Source organism: Microcaecilia unicolor, chromosome 5, assembly GCF_901765095.1.
Source record: "Microcaecilia unicolor chromosome 5, aMicUni1.1, whole genome shotgun sequence".
In the NCBI taxonomy this organism is placed as follows: Eukaryota; Metazoa; Chordata; class Amphibia; order Gymnophiona; family Siphonopidae; genus Microcaecilia; species Microcaecilia unicolor.
This window is the reverse complement of record NC_044035.1, coordinates 346,470,459-346,491,946: the sequence shown is the minus strand read 5'-3', so window position 1 is coordinate 346,491,946 and position 21,488 is coordinate 346,470,459. Positions and strand designations below refer to the sequence as shown.

At 46.3% G+C, this 21,488-nt stretch overlaps 2 protein-coding genes across 2 annotated transcripts in view; one reads left to right on the top strand and one right to left on the bottom strand.

The window, feature by feature from the left end:
• KLHL36 (kelch like family member 36) overlaps positions 1-11,543 on the bottom strand; it is a 38,873-nt gene extending 27,330 nt beyond the window's left edge. The window contains exons 1-2 of the mRNA XM_030204531.1: positions 11,086-11,543; positions 1,205-1,403 (exon numbers count right to left, since the gene is read on the bottom strand). The gene's annotated coding sequence lies outside the window, so the exon portion shown is untranslated. The remainder of the gene's footprint in view (positions 1-1,204; positions 1,404-11,085) is intronic.
• Positions 11,544-11,621: 78 nt separating this feature from the next.
• Positions 11,622-21,488, top strand: part of COTL1 (coactosin like F-actin binding protein 1) — a 48,722-nt gene continuing 38,855 nt past the window's right edge. The window contains exons 1-2 of the mRNA XM_030204532.1: positions 11,622-11,788; positions 12,165-12,247. Coding sequence (XP_030060392.1) covers positions 11,712-11,788; positions 12,165-12,247 — 160 coding nt within the window. The 5' untranslated portion in view covers positions 11,622-11,711. The remainder of the gene's footprint in view (positions 11,789-12,164; positions 12,248-21,488) is intronic.

The window sequence follows — 21,488 nt, the reverse complement described above, 5'->3', positions numbered from 1 at the left end:
GGTTTTCAGGATACCCACAATGAATATTCATAAGATAGAGCAGTATGCAGTGGTGGCAGTGCATGCAAATTTCTCTCATGAATAGTCATTGTGGGTATCGTGAAAACCTGACTGGCTGGGGTGCCTCCAAGGCCAGGTTTTGGGAACCACTGCCATAAACCACAGAATGTCAACACTCTTGTTATCAAAAGCTCATTGGGTAACTACTAGGGAAAGGCCTTTCTTTTGCCAGGCACCAGAGTTATGGAATAGCCTACCAAGGGACATACAGACGGAGGAAAGCTACAGGAAGTTCAAAACACTATTGAACGCATACTATTATCAGCAGGCTTTCAATCTGTAACCCAGGGGCGGGAGAACGGGACTGCCTACCCAATTATTTTCATTTTTTTTTTGTTACATTTGTACCCCGCGCTTTCCCACTTATGGCAGGCTCAATGCGGCTTACGTATACAGGTACTTATTTGTACCTGAGGCGATGGAGGGTTAAGTGACTTGCCCAGAATCACAAGTATTGTCTCTTTGAGAGTATGGCTCTTGATCTTGTGTGCATGCAGTGGGTCTTTCCTATCAGAGTTGCTTTCTATTTTATGTTTTAAAATGTGTTTGAAGTTGTAAACCTCTTAGATCCAGAAAGGGTGATCGGTATATCAAAAATCTTAAATAAACATTTCTGCACCCAAGTCAGCTAACATCATCTGTTTCCACATTTGACTGTAATATCTATCATATGTAATTTATCTGGGAAGCAGCTAACACATGTTCGTTAATCACTGTGCTGATAATAAGCTAGTTTGCATATTTTTGCGTCTCATTACCTCACTAGACCAGATTTTCCGTTTTATTACGACAAGTTAGTTCTATGTGCTAACACTCTTTCACACAGTTAACTGCAATTCTGTCAGCCAGTGGATAGGTTTTTTTCAAAGGTGGCAAAACAGTTACCCCCTAAGATAACATAGGACTGGGAAGGGGCCATGCCTAGCGCCACACACAAAGACCGAACTGCACCGTACAGCCAGTCCTATCATCTTACTTCAGAAATCTGGCTGTGAAAATGGATTTGGTCTCCATTTGCCTATTGCTCATGCTCGATCTATTCTTACTGTACACCACCTTGAGTGAATTCCTTCAAAAAGGCGGTAAATAAATCCAAATAAATAAATATATACATTTCCCATCTGCAAACAGAAAGGGGACTTACCAGGCTTCAGAAGGACTTTGCCCACCCTGAGAGGATCCAGGGCATTAGCAGGGTGCTTTCCCAGAGTCACTGGGCGACAAGAGCAGCCAGCCACCAGGTCGCTGCGACTTTAAAGATTCCCTCCTGTCCTCTCTCACTGCTGCCATGTCTCGTATGGGAAGCGACAAGGACCATTGTAGAAAGACAGAGAACCCTGGAACTGTAAGAAAAATACCCAGCATTCACAGATTAATGTAAAACAAGCACAGCGTCAGGCGTGAGAGATGTCAGTCAACACAATCTCATACCAGACAGAAACACTTGAGAATAACGACAACAGATAAGATTATAGAAAAATGGGAAAAATGGTTAGACTCTGGAACTCATTGCCGGAGAAGGTAGTGACGGCAGCTGGCCTTGCTGAATTTAAAGGGGGTCTGGACAGATTCCTGAAGGAAAAGTCCATTGATCGTTATTAAATTTTGGGGTTTTACCAGGTTCTTGGGGCCTGGATTGGCCACTGTCAGAGACGGAGTGCTGGGCTTGATGGACCTTTGGTCTTTTCCCAGCGTGGCAGTGCTTATGTACTTATAAGACTTAAGGCAGTGTTTATCCAAGTCAGTCCTGGAGAACCCCCTTGCCAGTCAGGTTTTCGGGATAGCCACAATGAATATGCATGAGATTGATTTGTATACACTGTCCTCATTGTATGCACATCTCTTTTATGTACATTCATATCCTGAACATCTGACTGGCAAGGGGGTTCTCTCCAGGACTAACTTGAGAAACACCGACCTAAAGTGAGCCCCTACGTCTTGCCCCATCCTTGACCATCTTTAAATCTAGATTGAAAGCCCACCTCTTCAACATTGCTTTTGACTTCTAACCACTTATAACTCTCGCTTCTACCTACCCTCCTCTTTCCTCTACACATTAATTGATTTGCTTGCTTTATTATTATTGTCTATTAGATTGTAAGCTCTTTGAGCAGGGACTGTCTTTCTTCTATGTTTGTGCAGCGCTGCGTATGCACCCGAAGTGGTGAACTGGATTAGGAACTGGTTGACGGACAGACGCCAGAGGGTGGTGGTGAATGGAATTCGCTCGGAGGAGGGAAAGGTGAGTAGTGGAGTGCCTCAAGGATCGGTGCTGGGGCCGATTCTGTTCAATATATTTGTGAGTGACATTGCCGAAGGGTTAGAAGGTAAAGTTTGCCTATTTGCGGATGATACTAAGATCTGTAACAGAGTGGACACCCTGGAGGGAGTGGAAAACATGAAAAAGGACCTACGGAAGCTAGAAGAGTGGTCTAAGGTTTGGCAATTAAAATTCAATGCGAAGAAATGCAAAGTGATGCACTTAGGGAATAGAAATCCACGGGAGACGTATGTGTTAGGCGGGGAGAGTCTGATAAGTACAGACGGGGAGAGGGATCTTGGGGTGATACCGTGTTTCCACGAAAATAAGACTGTCTTATATTAATTTTTGCCCCCCAAAATGCACTAGGTCTTATTTTCAGGGGCTGTCTTATTTTTCGGGGAAACATTGGGGTTGGATCGGGGTTGGCCCGCCTGCCCGCCGTCGCTCCCGGAACTAACCTTAAACGCCTCCTTTCACCTTCGCAGCAAGCAGCAGGGCAGGCCACTCCTTCCTTCCGTGTCCCGCCCTCGCCTGACGTAACATCCACGAGGGCGGGGCACGGAAGGAAGGAGAGGTCTGCCCTGCTGCTTGCTGTGAAGGTGAAAGGAGGCGTTTAAGGTTAGTTCCGGGAGCGACGGAGGGTGGGTAATGGGGGGGCCTGGCGACCTCAGGTGGGGGGGGCGGCCCGGGGGCAGCCTTGTCCGGCTCTCGGCGGCCCTGCTTTCAAACAAAAATTTGCTAGGTCTTACTTTCGGGGGAGGCCTTATATCTACCAATTCAGGAAAACCTCTACTAGGTCTTATTTTCGGGGGATGTCTTACTTTCGGGGAAACAGGGTAGTATCTGAGGATTTGAAGGCGACGAAACAGTGTGACAAGGCGGTGGCCGTAGCTAGAAGGTTGTTAGGCTGTATAGAGAGAGGTGTGACCAGCAGAAGAAAGGGGGTGTTGATGCCCCTGTATAACTCGTTGGTGAGGCCCCACCTGGAGTATTGTGTTCAGTTTTGGAGGCCGTATCTTGCTAAGAATGTAAAAAGAATTGAAGCGGTGCAAAGAAAAGCTACGAGAATGGTACGGGATTTGCGTTACAAGACGTATGAGGAGAGACCTGCTGACCTGAACATGTATACTCTGGAGGAAAGGAGAAACAGGGGTGATATGATACAGACGTTCAAATATTTGAAAGGTATTAATCCGCAAATGAACCTTTTCCGGAGATGCGAAGGTGGTAGAATGAGAGCACATGAAATGAGATTGAAGGGGGGAAGACTCAGCGCTGCGTAACCCTAGTAGCACTTTAGAAATGTTAGTTAGTAGTTAGTAAGACTCAAGAAAAATGTCAGGAAGTATTTTTTCACGGAGAGGGTGGTGGATGCTTGGAATGCCCTCCCGCGGGAGGTGGTGGAAACGAAAACAGTAACAGAATTCAAACATGCGTGGGATAAACATAAAGGAATCCTGTTCAGAAGGAATGGATCCTAAGGAGCTTAGCCGAGATTGGGTGACAGAGCCGGTGGTGGGAGGCGGGGATGGTGGTTGGGAGGCAGGGATAGTGCTGGGCAGACTTATACGGTCCTTACCAGAGCCGGTGGTGGGAGGCGGGACTGGTGGTTGGGAGGCGGGGATAGTGCTGGGCAGACTTATACGGTCTGTGCCAGAGCCGGTGGTGGGAGGCGGGGCTGGTGCAGACTTATACGGTCTGTGCCAGAGCCGTTGGTGGGAGGCGGGGATGGTGGTTGGGAGGCGGGGATAGTGCTGGGCAGACTTGTACGGTCTGTGCCCTGAAAAGGACAGGTACAAATCAAGGTAAGGTATACACAAAAAGTAGCACACACGAGTTATCTTGTTGGGCAGACTGGATGGACCGGGCAGGTCTTTTTCTGCCGTCATCTACTATGTTACTATGAGGCATATTTTCAAAGCACTTTGGGAGGCTAAGTTCCATAGGTTTCTATGGAACTTTGGGAGGCTAAGTGCTTTGAAAATGAGCCTCTATGTATGTTTGTAGCGCTATATAAATGCTAAATAGTAGTAGTAGTACTAAAGAGCGGAGGAGTAGCCTAATGGTTAGTGCAGTGGCCCAAGAGCCAGGGGAACAGGGTTCGATTCCCACTGCAGCTCCTTCTGATCTTGGGCAAGTCACTTAACCCTCCATTGCCCCAGGTACAAAATAACTACTTGTACATAATATGTAAACCACTTTGATTGAAACCACAGAAAGTTGATATATCAAATCCCATCCCCTTTGTTAATAGAAGTGGAGAAGGACTCATATAATAGCACACCCCAGAGTTTATAAACAAACTCATGAAATAATACAATTTTTCTCCAATCGATCTCAACAAAAACCCATTGATTCGGGGCAGTGAGCCCTCGGACCACAGTTGTAGGCCTGACCGCGGCAGACAGGTCACCTCTGAAGCTAAAGAAAAGGACACAAAGCAGTGGCTCAAAAGCTAAGCGAGGTTGAAATTCAGGCACTAGCGAGGCCAGGAGAGCTGAGTTCTGAAGGCCCAGGAAGAGGGTTTGGGCTTCCGTGAAATATGTCCAGACCCATGACGTCCAGGGAAGTTCCTGCCACTAGCCTGATAAACAAAGGGCTGTGGCGTTCAGCCGACGGGATGCCGTCCCACAGAGGCCCCCGATGGAGAAGTGCTTGTCGGGGTAAAGAACTCACGGCAAGACTGCGACATTTAGGAGCTCTGCACTTCCCCAAAACAGATATAAACCTAGAGAGAGATCTTACTGAAAAGCTAGCGGGTCAATATTCAAAGTGAATTAAGTGGGCAGGAGAGGCTCCCGGTTGGTTGAATCGCTTGTGTGGGGCTATTCAGTGGCATTTAATCAGATAGTGCTGCTAAATATCAGCACTAACTGCTAAACTTAAAATTACCAATTTTGAGGGTGGTCCGGGGGTGGAGTGGAACGGCAGACGTGAATTGCTTGTTTACTCTCTCCAAAAGTACTAGGCCTAGCGTGCACGCAATGAAGCTACTAAGTCGTAATTTAAAACAAACTGGAGAAAATATTTCTTCACTCAACATGTAATTAAACTCTGGAATTCATTCCAGGAGAATGTGGTAAAACCTATTAGCTTAGCAGGGTTTAAAAAAAAAAAAAAGGTTTGGATAATTTCCTAAAAGAAAAGTCCATAAGCCATATTCCTGGGATTAAGTAGTATAAAATCTGTTTTACTCTTTTGCGATCTGTCAGATACTTGCGACCTGGATTGGCCGCTGTTGGAAAAAGGATACTGGGTTTGATGGACCTTGTCTGTACCAATATGGTGACACTTATGTTCTCATGGAGCAGACACTTATGCTGTTAAGTGTCACTATTCAACACTTAACCGCCTAAGTTACAGACAAATCCGACAGCATAAAACACAATCCTATCTTTATCCAGTTTCACTTAGGCAGTTAAGTACTGAATATGGCACTTAATCACAAAAGAGAGAGCCGGCCTTACAAACCCATGTATTCAATGCTGGTGCCTGCACATGGGTTGGAACTGGATATCCACGACCACTTGAACTTCAGGAAATCAAAAAGGCCTACCCCAACAACCCCACGTAACCCTCTTCACCTACCAACACAGCATGACTATGATCGCACAGGACAACACGCAATCTTCATCCATTCTGACCCTCCACTTATACCTCATACGATCACTATACAACTTTGTATTTGTTATCCACCGACTGGGCAAACGCCTTTGACCGTACTATGTAAGCCACATTGAGCCTGCAAATAGGTGGGAAAATGTGGGGTACAAATGCAATAAATAAATATGGTATAAATCTGGCTAAAAGAACACTCACTGACGCCCATTTAATATTTACACCTAGGTCTTCAACATCTTCTAGTAGTTTAGGTAATTGGATTCTTTCTTGCCTTCTGTTTAATCGGACCTCTTTTAGACCCCTTCTTGACCCCTCTACACGGAGGGGTAAAGAGCGTTAGCTCATCCAAAAGGGTTTGAATTGTTTCCCTAACCTCCAGGGTTACCCCGTCCCATGGGGGTCTGTTCTGGGGAGGCATCAGCTGCCGCAATTCTAAACTAATTCCCATAACCACTGCTTTTTGCCTTTCTGGATCTAGGTATATTCTGGGCCATTTATGTTCCCACATATATATATGGTTTAATCTACTCTTTGTAGTTCAGTGAGTGTGGGTTATTTGTGTATAGTAGATAATAAGGAAAGAGTACATATAATACAGTATGTAGGAATAAAGACAAGGATAGTTTTCAGGAATAAGATCTTATTTATTCTTACCAAGATAAAGTCTTCAGTTTAATACATACATCTGGGTTCAAATGCACAGAGCTCTGCCGTCGGTCAAGTGCTGTAGAAGCTTCTAACTTCTCTGTCTGAATGTTAACTCTTTTATAGGCACAGATCTCAATGGCAGTACCTATTTTTTTCATCTTATTGGCCAATATCTCTGTACCAATTTTTTTCCCTTTTCCGGCAGATGGTCATTTGTACTTTTTTGTAACATCTTGTACCAACTTCTTTCCTGTTCTAATTATTTTGAAACATTTCTTTTTTTTTTTCCTTTCCGGCCAGGTGTCCATCTCTACCCAACTGTCTTTTCCGGTAAACATCTCTTTCTTTTGCTATTTCAAAACCTCGCATCATTTCCCTCACCCTGAACGTCTTGTCTTTATCTTATATAGAAACATCCAGTTTCACAATCTATTTTTATATAATCTTATGACCTGCGTGCCATGTTATAGAGATACAAGCTAGATTTTACAAACCATTTTTATCTATTATTCTATCATCATATATGCTATATTCAATTTGTAATTAGTTTCAGGTTTTATTAAGACTTCATCATATAGCCCTGCGTTTGCAGGTTCTCAACTGTCATGCCATTAGTGGGTTATCAGGCCTAGTCAAGGCTTCTCTGTTGACCAGAAGTCCTGTAACCTGGCTTACCACCATTCCAGTGGATACTCTAGCTCCAATCCATATTAACATTCCCCTCTTCACCCTATCCCATAGGGTGACACCAGGGTTAACGTACCATGGTACCATCCATTCCAGAAGGTATCCTTGTAAAACTGTTGTTCTGCAGAGTCTATTCTAAAACCTGATATGGTCACTTCTAATGTTTGATTATAAAATGGTATTGAAGTGATAAAAGTAGTGCTTTACACATAGAAATAAACTTCTCTAAAATGGTACATGATGTGTGAACATGAAGCTATGTACCCACAGCCAGCCCGTACATGATCACGGACTGACTGAAGATATTTCCGGGGGCAGGTTAAGGAGGCTTTGTATTCAGGGGAACACTTTTAAAATGTTGTACCTGCTCTGTTTCACGCACAGGCTTAATTTATGGGCATATTATGGGCAAGTATTCCTGTGTAAGAAAAGGAATGGTGCACAATTACAGTGGTGGAAATAAGTATTTGATCCCTTGCTGATTTTGTAAGTTTGCCCACTGACAAAGACATGAGCAGCCCATAATTGAAGGGTAGGTTATTGGTAACAGTGAGAGATAGCACATCACAAATTAAATCCGGAAAATCACATTGTGGAAAGTATATGAATTTATTTGCATTCTGCAGAGGGAAATAAGTATTTAATCCCTCTGGCAAACAAGACCTAATACTTGGTGGCAAAACCCTTGTTGGCAAGCACAGCGGTCAGACGTCTTCTGTAGTTGATGATGAGGTTTGCACACATGTCAGGAGGAATTTTGGTCCACTCCTCTTTGCAGATCATCTCTAAATCATTAAGAGTTCTGGGCTGTCGCTTGGCAACTCGCAGCTTCAGCTCCCTCCATAAGTTTTCAATGGGATTAAGGTCTGGTGACTGGCTAGGCCACTCCATGACCCTAATGTGCTTCTTCCTGAGCCACTCCTTTGTTGCCTTGGCTGTATGTTTTGGGTCATTGTCGTGCTGGAAGACCCAGCCACGACCCATTTTTAAGGCCCTGGCGGAGGGAAGGAGGTTGTCACTCAGAATTGTACGGTACATGGCCCCATCCATTCTCCCATTGATGCGGTGAAGTAGTCCTGTGCCCTTAGCAGAGAAACACCCCCAAAACATAACATTTCCACCTCCATGCTTGACAGTGGGGACGGTGTTCTTTGGGTCATAGGCAGCATTTCTCTTCCTCCAAACACGGCGAGTTGAGTTCATGCCAAAGAGCTCAATTTTTGTCTCATCTGACCACAGCACCTTCTCCCAATCACTCTCGGCATCATCCAGGTGTTCACTGGCAAACTTCAGACGGGCCGTCACATGTGCCTTCCGGAGCAGGGGGACCTTGCGGGCACTGCAGGATTGCAATCCGTTATGTCGTAATGTGTTACCAATGGTTTTTGTGGTGACAGTGGTCCCAGCTGCCTTGAGATCATTGACAAGTTCCCCCCTTGTAGTTGTAGGCTGATTTCTAACCTTCCTCATGATCAAGGATACCCCACGAGGTGAGATTTTGCGTGGAGCCCCAGATCTTTGTCGATTGACAGTCATTTTGTACTTCTTCCATTTTCTTACTATGGCACCAACAGTTGTCTCCTTCTCGCCCAGCGTCTTACTGATGGTTTTGTAGCCCATTCCAGCCTTGTGCAGGTGTATGATCTTGTCCCTGACATCCTTAGACAGCTCCTTGCTCTTGGCCATTTTGTAGAGGTTAGAGTCTGACTGATTCACTGAGTCTGTGGACAGGTGTCTTTCATACAGGTGACCATTGCCGACAGCTGTCTGTCATGCAGGTAACGAGTTGATTTGGAGCATCTACCTGGTCTGTAGGGGCCAGATCTCTTACTGGTTGGTGGGGGATCAAATACTTATTTCCCTCTGCAGAATGCAAATAAATTCATATACTTTCCACAATGTGATTTTCCGGATTTAATTTGTGATGTGCTATCTCTCACTGTTACCAATAACCTACCCTTCAATTATGGGCTGCTCATGTCTTTGTCAGTGGGCAAACTTACAAAATCAGCAAGGGATCAAATACTTATTTCCACCACTGTATAAATTGCCCCCATAATAAACTGAAGAGATATCCGATATCGGGATTTCCTAATGTAAATTCCCATTTCAGAGTTGAAAAATACGTTTTTAGTTCACTCAAAATTTTGTATTGAGATACACAATTACAAACAAAATGAAACGTCACAGTCATACATACAATTTCAGAAACACCAAGACTGAGGTGTCCAAATGATGGAGAAGGAATGCATCAAATCACCACTCCCCCCCTCCCCCAGTGCACAGGACTTCTGCATGCACTTGACCTTTTTCATCAGAACTGTATTTAGTCTCTCATCTAGATAAGATTTTAGGTCTGGTTCCTCAAGAGAAGCACCTTGGGAGGGAGGGTTGGTCGGTCGGTCGGTCCGTCCATCCACACCCACAAATCTGCACATATATAAAGTAGCAAATAGTGAAGTGGTGAGCAGACCAGGCCTCATCACCTGAAAATGATTGGGGGGGGGGGGGGGGAGGCAATGATGGCACTGTTACACCTTCCCTTCTCTCCTCCACCCCTTCCGACACACTCTCTCTCTTCCTCCCCCTAACAGTAGGTTGTGAGTTCCTGTCTGGGGATGCAGCTTGGGCAGGCTATCCATAGACACACCATCAGCCCACCAGTGGCGTAGCCACAAGTGGGCTTGGGTAGGCCAGGGCCCACCCATTTATGGCTCAGGCCCACCCAACAGTAGCACACGTTTAGTGGTAACTGGCAGGAATCCGAAGCTCCGCCAGCTGAAGATTTTCCCGATGGTAACGAAAACGCTACTCTCCATGACAATTGGCACCTGCGCATGCTCAGTTTTCAGTGCATGCCAGCTGCCAAGGTGGAAAGAAGCGTTTTCCCACCAGCTGAGGGGGGGGGGGGGGGGGGAGAAGAACACTTGGTGCCCACCCAATTCTTGCCTAGGCCCACCCAAGATCTGTTGTCTGGCTACGCCCCTGCAGCCCACACCCCTGGGGGGGGGGGTCCCATGCTCAGTGTGACTGCAATAATAGGCTTTTCACCACATAAAATTTGATAAGATCAGCCCCCTTTCCTTCTCAGCTCCTTGACCCCCAGATTCCTGCAGAACATTTACTGGTGCAGCTCTTCAGATACAGTTCCCACTTTGAAAGGAGCATCGTAGCTGGGCCCAAATTCCCTCTAAATTTGTCAGGGCCACAGATGTTCTCAGTGTTGAGATAACAGGGTATTGAGCACTTATGCACTAATTACTTGTGCTCACACTGCCCAGTGACAAGTAACCTGCACCTTCATCACCCAGTGTCCTATTCTGTATTATGTCTCTAGATTAACAGTGTTGACCTGCCTTCCAACGTCATCAAGGTGGGGTTCACCCCCTCCCCTCCCCTCCCCTCCCCCCCAAATACACAGCAGGGCCTGCTTGGGCTATATGCTTATACACCATACTACACCCATTTTCCAATTGATCTTCCCTTGGATTGGATCTCTGTGGCTTTAAGTGTAGTCCAGCCACACCGGTGGCCAGAGAACCAGAGCAGACAGGGGTTCAAATGCCACCGTGGCTGCCAGGTCACTCAGGAGGGAGACTTTTGGGCCGGTCCCGGTGTATTATGGGAATCGCAGAACCGATACAATCGTGGACTACAAATACCACACTGCTTTTGGGAGCTAAGTTTAAAACCATGACGGCCCCCTCCCAGAATAGGTAACTGGGCAAGTCACTTAACCCTCCACTGTCTCGGGTACAATAAACCCTCTGCAGACAGGGAAATATACTCTGTAGCTGAAAACTTACCGGAAAAGCGTGAGCTCAATCCGACACCAAATTGCTCGATGTCCTTTGATTGGGGGGGGAGGGGGGGTCACGAATTAAACTCAGATCTCACCCAGGAAGATGGACGGGTCTCACAAAACACCCCAGATCCCCTTCCACGGTCGCCATGTACCCGGAAGAAAGCTCTTGCAGGAGTCATTTGTTTATCCGTGCACTGCACCCCCACCACGGCCCGATCCTCTGTGCATCGACAGGGCCCCCGCTCCGATCCCTCCAAAGCGTGCCAGGACGGGGGGGATTTAAACGTCTTCTTTTCCGCGCTTAGCCTGCGATCGCCCTGCACCGTAGGCCCCGGAAGCCCGTGGAAGTCCCAGCAATACCCCGGGCCGGGCTGCAGAGGAAGCTGCACAGGGGAAACCACTGGGCCGGTCGGCGGAGGAGGAGGGGGCGGCCTCCCTCTCTTTCTCCCTCCCTCTTGCGATTGGCACGGATCGGGCGGCCCCGGCGGGGGCGGAGCCCAGCGGACGCCCCGGCAGGCAGAGGGTTAACGCCCAGGTTGCACGGATAAGCGCTCACTCCGTGCCAGCCTTGGGCTCGTGTGCGGGACAGGGGGCGATCGTGCCAGTGCAACCACCCCCGGCAGACCGATGGCAACGCGGATCGACAAGGAAGCCTGCAGGGAAGCCTATAACCTGGTCCGGGATGATGCCAGTGGCATCAGCTGGTGAGTAGCCCCGGGGCTGCCAGGAGATTTTTGCGGGGCCAGTTAGTAGTAGCCACCATAGGAGCCAAATTTCCAGAATTATCGGGGGTGCTCGAGCAGCACCCACAGAGCCGGCTCCTATGGTGGCCACCGTGTTCCTAGAAAAGATGGGGGCTGTGTATGCCATCTGAAAAAAGGGTAACTGGCCCTCACCCCTCTGTTGTACATTGTAACAGTGTTACACCTCCCCCCACTCCATCCCACCCACCCAAACTGGGACCCTGGTAGGGTGTGCCACCTTTTAAAAAGGAGATCAGCCTGTGCTACCCTCTCCTGCTGGGTTATTCCACCCCGTTATCCGTAGTGACTGATCGTTTCTTTCTCTCCTTTTTCCCAGGGTAACTTTTAAATATTCAGGTTCAACAATAGTTCCCGGGGATCAAGGCTCAGAATATCAGGAGTTTATAAATACGTGTACAGGTAAGGGGAGCTTGCATTGCATGCGTTAATGAGTAGGGAAAAGCTTGGCTGTAATAACGTTTCCGAAAAGGAATGGGCAGGTGTTAAGGAGTAGGAGTGAGTTATTATATCCGCAGATAATAATGTGTTGTATAAAATACTTAGACGATATCGATTCATAGACGATAGAAACGCCCTAACAGTTTAGCAGACTTGGGTCATCAGTTCGTGTGTGTGGGAGTTTTTATAGCTGTACCGAACTCTTTTATATAGACTTTTATTTATCTTCCTTCATATTAACAAGGGAGAAAATGATTAATTTATTTCTAGTTAAGCCATTTGGTTTAACGTGTAAAGCACCAGTGAAAAAGCAACTTGGGAGGGGGAAGGGAGTTTTTGGAATTGTGATAAGGAGTTTGAAACCGAAATCCTTTCAGAGCTGTAGAATTTATTAGTATTGTAACTCCATTGTTTCAAAGGGGGTAAACAACCGCCTTACATCAAGTTTTTGAGTCCATAGCTAGCTTAAAGATTATGTGAACTAAATTTAAATCGATAGTACTTAAACATTAAAAATAAAAAAAAACTGGGCTTGGCAGCAGACAGCTTACATTCTGAAGGGAAGTTTTATGCAAGACAAAAGTACCCAAGTTAGCAGGTATCTTTGCTTTTTCACACCTAAACTATTGGACCAGAAAGTACTTCAGCAGGGCTTTTGTGCGTATTCACAAAATTTTTCATTTCACGTCATTTACATGATCCTTCATTTTTTGCTCAGGTTTTTTTTCATAACTGGAGCAGTATCATTGGCAGCTTTGCCCTGTTTCAGTAGTGCGTGCACTATTAATGACACCCCCCCCCCCCGCCCTCCATATCACGTATTCACACTTCTTGCCTTGCTGTTGTGACTACTACATTGTAACTGTCTTGAAAAGGTTCTCTGTTAGATTTTTAATCAAATAATATTGTCAGGCAAAAATTTGCAAAACAGTAGTGTTGATTCCGCACTGTAGTTATATTGTTCTGAAAAGGAATGTAAGGGCAGCAGAACCCACATCATCTTAAAGCACAAAAGATGAATTTTCCTTTAACAAATTCAGAGGATCACCAGACATCCAGACTTAGCCTGTTCGCAATAAGTTTGCGAGGGTCGGGGCTTCAGAGCTGTAGCTTTGGGTTCATGCAATTTAGACCTGGAACTTTTTTCAGTGATTGCTCAGTCATTCATTCTTCTCTTCCTGTACTGGGGTCGGTTGGTGTGAGTAGCATGAGGGGCTAGGACTGTAGAACTACAGTACATTTTTGGTTGGAAGCAATTAACACGTTGTAACTTGCTGCAGTGGGGTGGAATGAAAAACCTATTTCCTCTTGTTTGATTTCCTGATAAGACACTTCTGTTGTTGGGTTATAACCTTATAAGTCACTGCTGTGCTGCCCAAGTATGAGCTGTCTTTTATCTCTGCGGAGTCTTCGGTACCAGAGACTGAACCTAAGAGCAGATGTGGCAAAAATGTAAGAATGCTCCCTGCTTTCAAGGGCCTTGCAGCTGAATATTAAAGTAAGAGTTTAATTACACGTTGAGTGAAGAAACATTTTCTATGATTCGTTTTAAATTTACTATTGTAGACGAGGGGGCAAGCAATGAAGCTACAATGTAGTAAATTTAAAACAAATCCTTGTGACTCTGGGCAAGTCACTTAACCCTCCATTGCCCCATGTAAGCCGCATTGAGCCTGCCATGAGTGGGAAACAAATCGGAGAAACTTTTCTTCACTCAACGTGTAATTAAACTCTGGAATTCGTTGCCAGAGAATGTGGTAAAGGTGGTTAGCTTAGCGGAGTTTTAAAAAGGTTTGGACGGCTTCCTAAAGGAAAAGTCCATAGACCATTATTAAATGGACTTGGGGAAAAGCCACTATTTCTGGGATAAGCAGTATACAATGTTTTGTACGTTTTTGGGACCTTGCCAGGTATTTGTGACCTGGATTGGCCACTGTTGGAAGCAGGATGCTGGGCTCGATGGAGTACGGCAATACTTATGTACTTATGTAGGATGGTTTCTGCTGGACTGAGGGAGGGTGAGAGAAGGTGGAACTTTTCATGTTCTCATTTTCTTCTAGTATGGAAAAATTTGCTGTTCGCTGACTGGTGCCTATCAGCTAGTCTCACTTGTTCTTCATACGTCCCCCATCTGTCCCATTTATATTTAGAAACGTACAACCAATATCATACTTGGAAGATTAAAGACGTTCAGGCGATTTATATATATACACGGATCTTCTTTGATGCTGATAGTACGGGTCTGATGTGGCTTTCTACACAAATCCTGGTCCCCTTCTTCATCCCTCCCCCATCCAGATATCGTGGCTCACTGCAGTGTTGCTTCCCCTATTCTCCAAACCATCTTCATGGTTCCTTAGTAGAAAACATTTGTCCTTTCCGCTTTCTAGCAGTAGAATATTTTTTTCATTTGTCTTATCTTGTCTTGGGGGACCTTATTACCCACCTAATCCCTTAAGGTTCAGAGTAGGGTAACGAAAGACATTGCTGGTACAATAACCAGGAATTATAATCTAGTATAATCATTTTTTTTGTTACATTTGTACCCCGTGCTTTCCCACTCATGGTAGGCTCAATGCGGCTTACAGGTACTTATTTGTACCTGGGGCAATGGAGTGCCCTAGTGGTTAGGGTGGTGGACTTTGGTCCTGGGGAACTGAGTTTGATTCCCACTTCAGGCACAGGCAGCTCCTTGTGACTCTGGGCAAGTCACTTAACCCTCCATTGCCCCATGTAAGCTGCATTGAGCCTGCCACGAGTGGGAAAGCGCAGGGTACAAATGTAACAAAAATAAAATAGATACTATAGGAGATTCTACATGGAATGTTGCTACTATTGGAGATTCTACATGGAATGTTGCTACTATTGGAGATTCTACATGGAATGTTGCTAGTGGAATAGCAACATTCCATGTAGAATCTCCAATAGGCTTCTGTTTCTTTGAGGACGTCAGACTCACAGAAGCAGAAGCCTGCGCGGCCACATTGGTGATCTGCAAGGGCCGACTTCTACATGGAATGTTGCTAGTGGAATAGCAACATTCCATGTAGAATCTCAAATAGTAAAATAGTAGCAACAGTGGAAGAGTGGCCTAGTGGTTAGAGTGGTGGACTTTGGTCCTGAGGAACTGAGTTCGATTCCCACTTCAGGGGCAGGCAGCTCCTTGTGACTCTGGGCAAGTCACTTAACCCTCCATTGCCCCATGTAAGCTGCATTGAGCCTGCCATGAGTGGGAAAGCGCGGGGTATAAATGTAACAAAATAAATAAATGTTCGGTGTACCTTTATCCTCTTATTTAACTTGACATGTACATCCAGATTGCTATTTTTGCCTTTTCCAGAGATCCATGATAGCTGCTTTGGTAACTGGGCAGGGGGAGGAGGCAGAAGTTACAGTCATCGATAGTGGACTCCTAGTCCACTGAAAGTAGTAGATGACGGCAGATAAAGACCTTCATGGTCCATCTAGTCTGCCCTCTAAGATTCACTGCATCGTAATGGTTTTAACATATATATTCTTGATCCGTCGTTGCCATTCCTTTAACCCTGAACAGTTCAAACATCATCTTTCAACCACACAGGTGAAACAGATTAGTTTGCACAGCACAGGGATCTGAAGACACAGTCTGTGGCTCAGGGTAAGCAGGTTGGAATTGCACGGCCTGGTCTCTGAGAAGCAGGGACCGTTCAACACATTGCTGCCAACAGAGCCACAGCCCTACCTACTACTACTGCTTATCATCTCTATAGCGCTACTAGACTTATGCAGCGCTGTACACTTGAACATGAAGAGACAGTCCCTGCTCGACAGCTTACAATCTAATTAGGACAGACAAACAGGACAAACAAGAGATAAGGGAATATTAACATGAGGATGATAAAATAAGGGTTCTGAACAAGTGAATAAGGGTTAGGAGTTAAAATCAGCATCAAAAAGGTGGGCTTTTAGCTTAGATTTGAAGACGGCCAGAGATGGAGCTTGACGTAACAGCTCAGGAAGTCTATTCCAGGCATATGGTGCAGCAAGATAAAAGGAACGGAGTCTGGAGTTAGCGGTGGAGAAGAAGGGTGCAGCTAAGAGAGATTTACCCAGTGAACGGAGTTCCTGGGGAGGAATGTAGGGAGAGATGAGAGTGGAGAGGTACTGAGGAGCTGCAGAGTGAATGCACTTGTAGGTCAATAAGAGGTGTTTGAACTGACTACTCCAACGCCTCCCCAGACTACAACTGTCCCGTGACTCCGCAAACTAGTCCAACGCCCCCCCCCCCCCCCAACTACCCCCAACACGGACACATAGAATTGTGCAAAACAACTGGAAAGAATTCCATGAGCCATGCTTTCCCCACTTGTTTAACTGATTGATTACGTCACACCAGTACTTGACACAAGGAGGTTTAATGATTGAAAGCCCCCGGGGGAAAAAATATGACAGAAAAACCCAGCAGCCAATCAGATCAAAGCTTTCTTTCGGGACGTTCTCTGGTGACAACGTCACAGGAAAGACGTGGGCGCATAAATTATGATGTGCCTATACGTCCATACCTTCTGGGCCAGGAGCAGCCAGAGCGTTCGCCACGTGCAAAACTACTTCTTCTCACTGAAGTTGAAGGCCATCTCACGACTGGCATAGCGCGAGACCAGGGGCGAGCGGTAGCAATTGAACTCCTCGTCCGGTCCGGCAGTAGAACCAGACATGGCAGGACTACTGACCGTTGGGGCTTCGGTCTCATAAGGGTCTGGGCCACCCGCCGCCATACTCACTGCGTACGGAGAGGCAGATCAACTCGCAGGTGTTGGGCCAAAGAGGAGGTCTGGAGAAAGGTGGGGGAGGGGGTAGAAGAGGAACAAAGCAAAAGATGGATGGGACAGAGGGGGGAATACATGGATGGGATTCGGAAGAACAGGGATGTGGGGGTGGGGCAGAGCAGGAGAGACGGGAATTTGGAAGGGATAATGAGGACCTGGAAGATGGCACTATGAGTTCTACTTATTTCTGTACCGCTACTAGACACATGCAGCACTGTAAGTATAGGGGTTCATGGGTTGGGGGTAAGAGAAGGGATAAAGTGTGTGGAGAGGTTGAGGCATGGTATGAATAACCTGAAGGACTTGAGAGAGGATTGAAAAAGGATGGGGGGTGCTGTGGAGGGGTATGGGAGAAGGAGATGGGTTGAGTGAGGGTGGAAATGGGGTTAAAAAGATGGTGAAAGAGGTAAAAGGAGAGAGAATGGCCCGGAGGCAAGGAAAATAAGGAAAAACAGGGATGGAGCCTGGGGCTGGTTAGGAAATGACAAGCAGTGGGAGGGTGAGTGAGTACAGAAGATAGAAATGAGACCAGGGAGTGAGTGAAAGATAGAGAAGGGAGATGGGGGGATAGGAGACTGGGGAATGAGATAGACGGAGGGAACACTGGGAGATGAGGTGAAAAGGAGACTAAGGACTTGGGGAGACTGAGGGCTAAAATCACATAGGAGTGAATATAGAAACAGAGAAGAGAAAGATGAAAGATGAAACAAACAAACAAAAATCAGTAGCAGACACATTTAGAGAAGGAAAGGAAGAGGGCAGAGAAGAAATAGGGAAACTTGGAAATGAATTTGAGAAGACCAGCACAAGCCAAGTGAAACAGACTGGGACCAACCCAATTAGAAAAATAAAATGTCCAGGCAACAAAGGTAGAAAAGAAAAAAAATATATATATATATATTCAGTGCTGTTTAAGGCTTGGGATTTGTCCGCTTTGGGAAATTGTGCATCTTTTCTATTTTTGTATTTATGGTTTATTTTGTATTTGATATACCGTCTTTAGCAACCAGGCAGTTCAAAATGGTGTACAATTAAAATAACAACATTTAGCAGAGTACAGTAGAAAATACATTTTCTGTTTTTCTTTTAGCAGTATTTTCACAGTTTATGGACTCTGGCTTTCTTGGGCAGAGGGAAGGAAGGTCTCCATTTCAGTTTTTGTCAGCATGTTCTTTGTGGTTCCCAGTTCTTTAGCAGATGAGGGTCTACTACTACTACTACTACTACTTAACATTTCTAGAGCGCTACTAGGGTTACGCAGCGCTGTACAAATTAACAATTAAGGATGGTCCCTGCTCGGAAGAGCTTACAATCTAAAGGACGAAATGTCAAGTTGGGGTAGATAAGTTTTCCTGAGAAGAGGTGTAGTGGTTAGGTGCCGAAGGCGACATTGAAGAGGTGGGCTTTGAGCATTGATTTGAAGATGGGTAGGGAGGGGGCACGGCGTATGGGCTCAGGGAGTTTGTTCCAGGCGTGGGGTGAGGCGAGACAGAAGGGGCGGAGCCTGGAGTTGGAGGTGGTGGAGAAGGTCTGTCCACGTTCTGCATGTGCAACTGAGGTGAAGAATTCTGCTAGCATGTAGTGTCTGTGTAGGAATCTAACAGTCCTGCTTGTTCCAGGTTCCCAATAGCAGGTGTATCGGTGCTCTAGGGCCCAGGGTAATATTTATAGCGCTTTCCTTCCCTGGGAAGGTTAGAGCTGTTGTGGTGTGGGAAGTTTTCTATATATTTTCGAAGTGTCTTTTTGCAGGGTTTTGTTCTATTTCGCAGTGTCTGGCCCAATTTGAAATCAAGCTGTGGGCAGTGGCGTACCTTTGAGTGGGCACAGGCCCACCCAGCGGTGACACCCCACATCAACATCTCTCTACCTCCGCAGCGTCCCGGCATCTGCCTGCCCGTCGCTGAACCCCGGCCCTCTCTGGTGTACCTTACGGGCGTCCCCGGTGCCTGCAGTGATTCAGTTATTGCTGCCTGCGCTGGCCCTGTAGGCTTCCATCGGCCGGGTCCCACCCTCGCTTTCATCATTTCCTGTCTGGCGGGACCCGGCCGATGGAAGCCTGCAGGCAGCAATAATTGAATTGCTGCAGGCGCTGGGGACACCTATAAGGTACACCGAGGAGGGAGATGGGATTCAGCGACAGGCGGGCAGGTACTGGGACGCCATGGAGGAGGCGAGATGTTGATGTGGGGTAGGTGAAAAAATCTTTTTTTTTTTTTTTTTTTTAATATCTCCAGTAGGGGGTGCTGTAGAGTGCCATGCCGTGGAAGGGTCCATCTTAGTTAGCTCTGGGTCTGGCTACGCCACTGGCTCAGGGACAAGGTTGGCAAACCTTGCCACCCCAAATAAAAATGTTCAGGACTAGCGGTCTCTGCATCCTGTGGAGTTACAACACAAATAGCAAAACACTCGCTTTAAACAAAGTGGCAGTGGAAGGAGTGTGTGCTGCTCCTGAGGTGATGAGCACAATCTGAACAATTCTTGTATAGCGAATAGGAAATGGGATAGCTCTTTTGGGGAATATGGAGATTGTGGTACAAAACTGGAACTTCAGGGTTTATATTGAGGTTCTTATCGATCCTGTAGAGAATCCAGACCCATTGTCACATAGAAGAATTTGTTGAATGATGGTCTCGGTTATAAGGGTGGTTTTACTGGGTAGCTGAAACTGGTTGGAGGAGGGAGGGTTTCTTTATGTGGTGGCTTACATTGCTAACATAAAAGTTGAGGGGGGGGGGGGGGTGGTGGTGGTGTGCAGAAATGTCTTTTTTTGTTTTTTGTTACATTTCTAACCCTGCGCTTTCCCACTCATGGCAGGCTCAATGCGGCTTACATGGGGCAATGGAGGGTTAAGTGACTTGCCCAGAGTCACAAGGAGCTGCCTGTGCCTGAGGTGGGAATTGAACTCAGTTCCTCAGTTCCCCAGGACCAAAGTCCACCACCCTAACCACTAGGCCACTCCTCCACTGTTGCTACTATTTGAGATTCTACATGGAATTATTGCTATTCCACTAGCAACATTCGATGTAGAAGTCGGCCCTTGCAGATCACCAATGTGGCCGCACAGGCTTCTGCTTCTGTGAGTCTGACATCCTGCAGGACGTCAGACTCACAGAAACAGAAGCCTGCGCAGCCTTCTACATGGAATGTTGGAATGTTGCTAGTGGAATAGCAACATTACATAAGTACATAAGTACATAAGTAGTGCCATACTGGGAAAGACCAAAGGTCCATCTAGCCCAGCATCCTGTCACCGACAGTGGCCAATCCAGGTCAAGGGCACCTGGCACGCTCCCCAAACGTAAAAACATTCCAGACAAGTTATACCTAAAAATGCGGAATTTTTCCAAGTCCATTTAATAGCGGTCTATGGACTTGTCCTTTAGGAATCTATCTAACCCCTTTTTAAACTCCGTCAAGCTAACCGCCCGTACCACGTTCTCCGGCAACGAATTCCAGAGTCTAATTACACGTTGGGTGAAGAAAAATTTTCTCCGATTCGTTTTAAATTTACCACACTGTAGCTTCAACTCATGCCCTCTAGTCCTAGTATTTTTGGATAGCGTGAACAGTCGCTTCACATCCACCCGATCCATTCCACTCATTATTTTATACACTTCTATCATATCTCCCCTCAGCCGTCTCTTCTCCAAGCTGAAAAGCCCTAGCCTTCTCAGCCTCTCTTCATAGGAAAGTCGTCCCATCCCCACTATCATTTTCGTCGCCCTTCGCTGTACCTTTTCCAATTCTACTATATCTTTTTTGAGATACGGAGACCAGTACTGAACACAATACTCCAGGTGCGGTCGCACCATGGAGCGATACAACGGCATTATAACATCCGCACACCTGGACTCCATACCCTTCCTAATAACACCCAACATTCTATTCGCTTTCCTAGCCGCAGCAGCACACTGAGCAGAAGGTTTCAGCGTATCATCGACGACGACACCCAGATCCCTTTCTTGATCCGTAACTCCTAACGCGGAACCTTGCAAGACGTAGCTATAATTCGGGTTCCTCTTACCCACATGCATCACTTTGCACTTGTCAACATTGAACTTCATCTGCCACTTGCACGCCCATTCTCCCAGTCTCGCAAGGTCCTCCTGTAATCGTTCACATTCCTCCTGCGACTTGACGACCCTGAATAATTTTGTGTCATCGGCGAATTTAATTACCTCACTAGTTATTCCCATCTCTAGGTCATTTATAAATACATTAAAAAGCAACGGACCCAGCACAGACCCCTGCGGGACCCCACTAACTACCCTCCTCCACTGAGAATACTGGCCACGCAATCCTACTCTCTGCTTCCTATCTTTCAACCAGTTCTTAATCCATAATACCCTACCTCCGATTCCATGACTCTGCAATTTCTTCAGGAGTCTTTCGTGCGG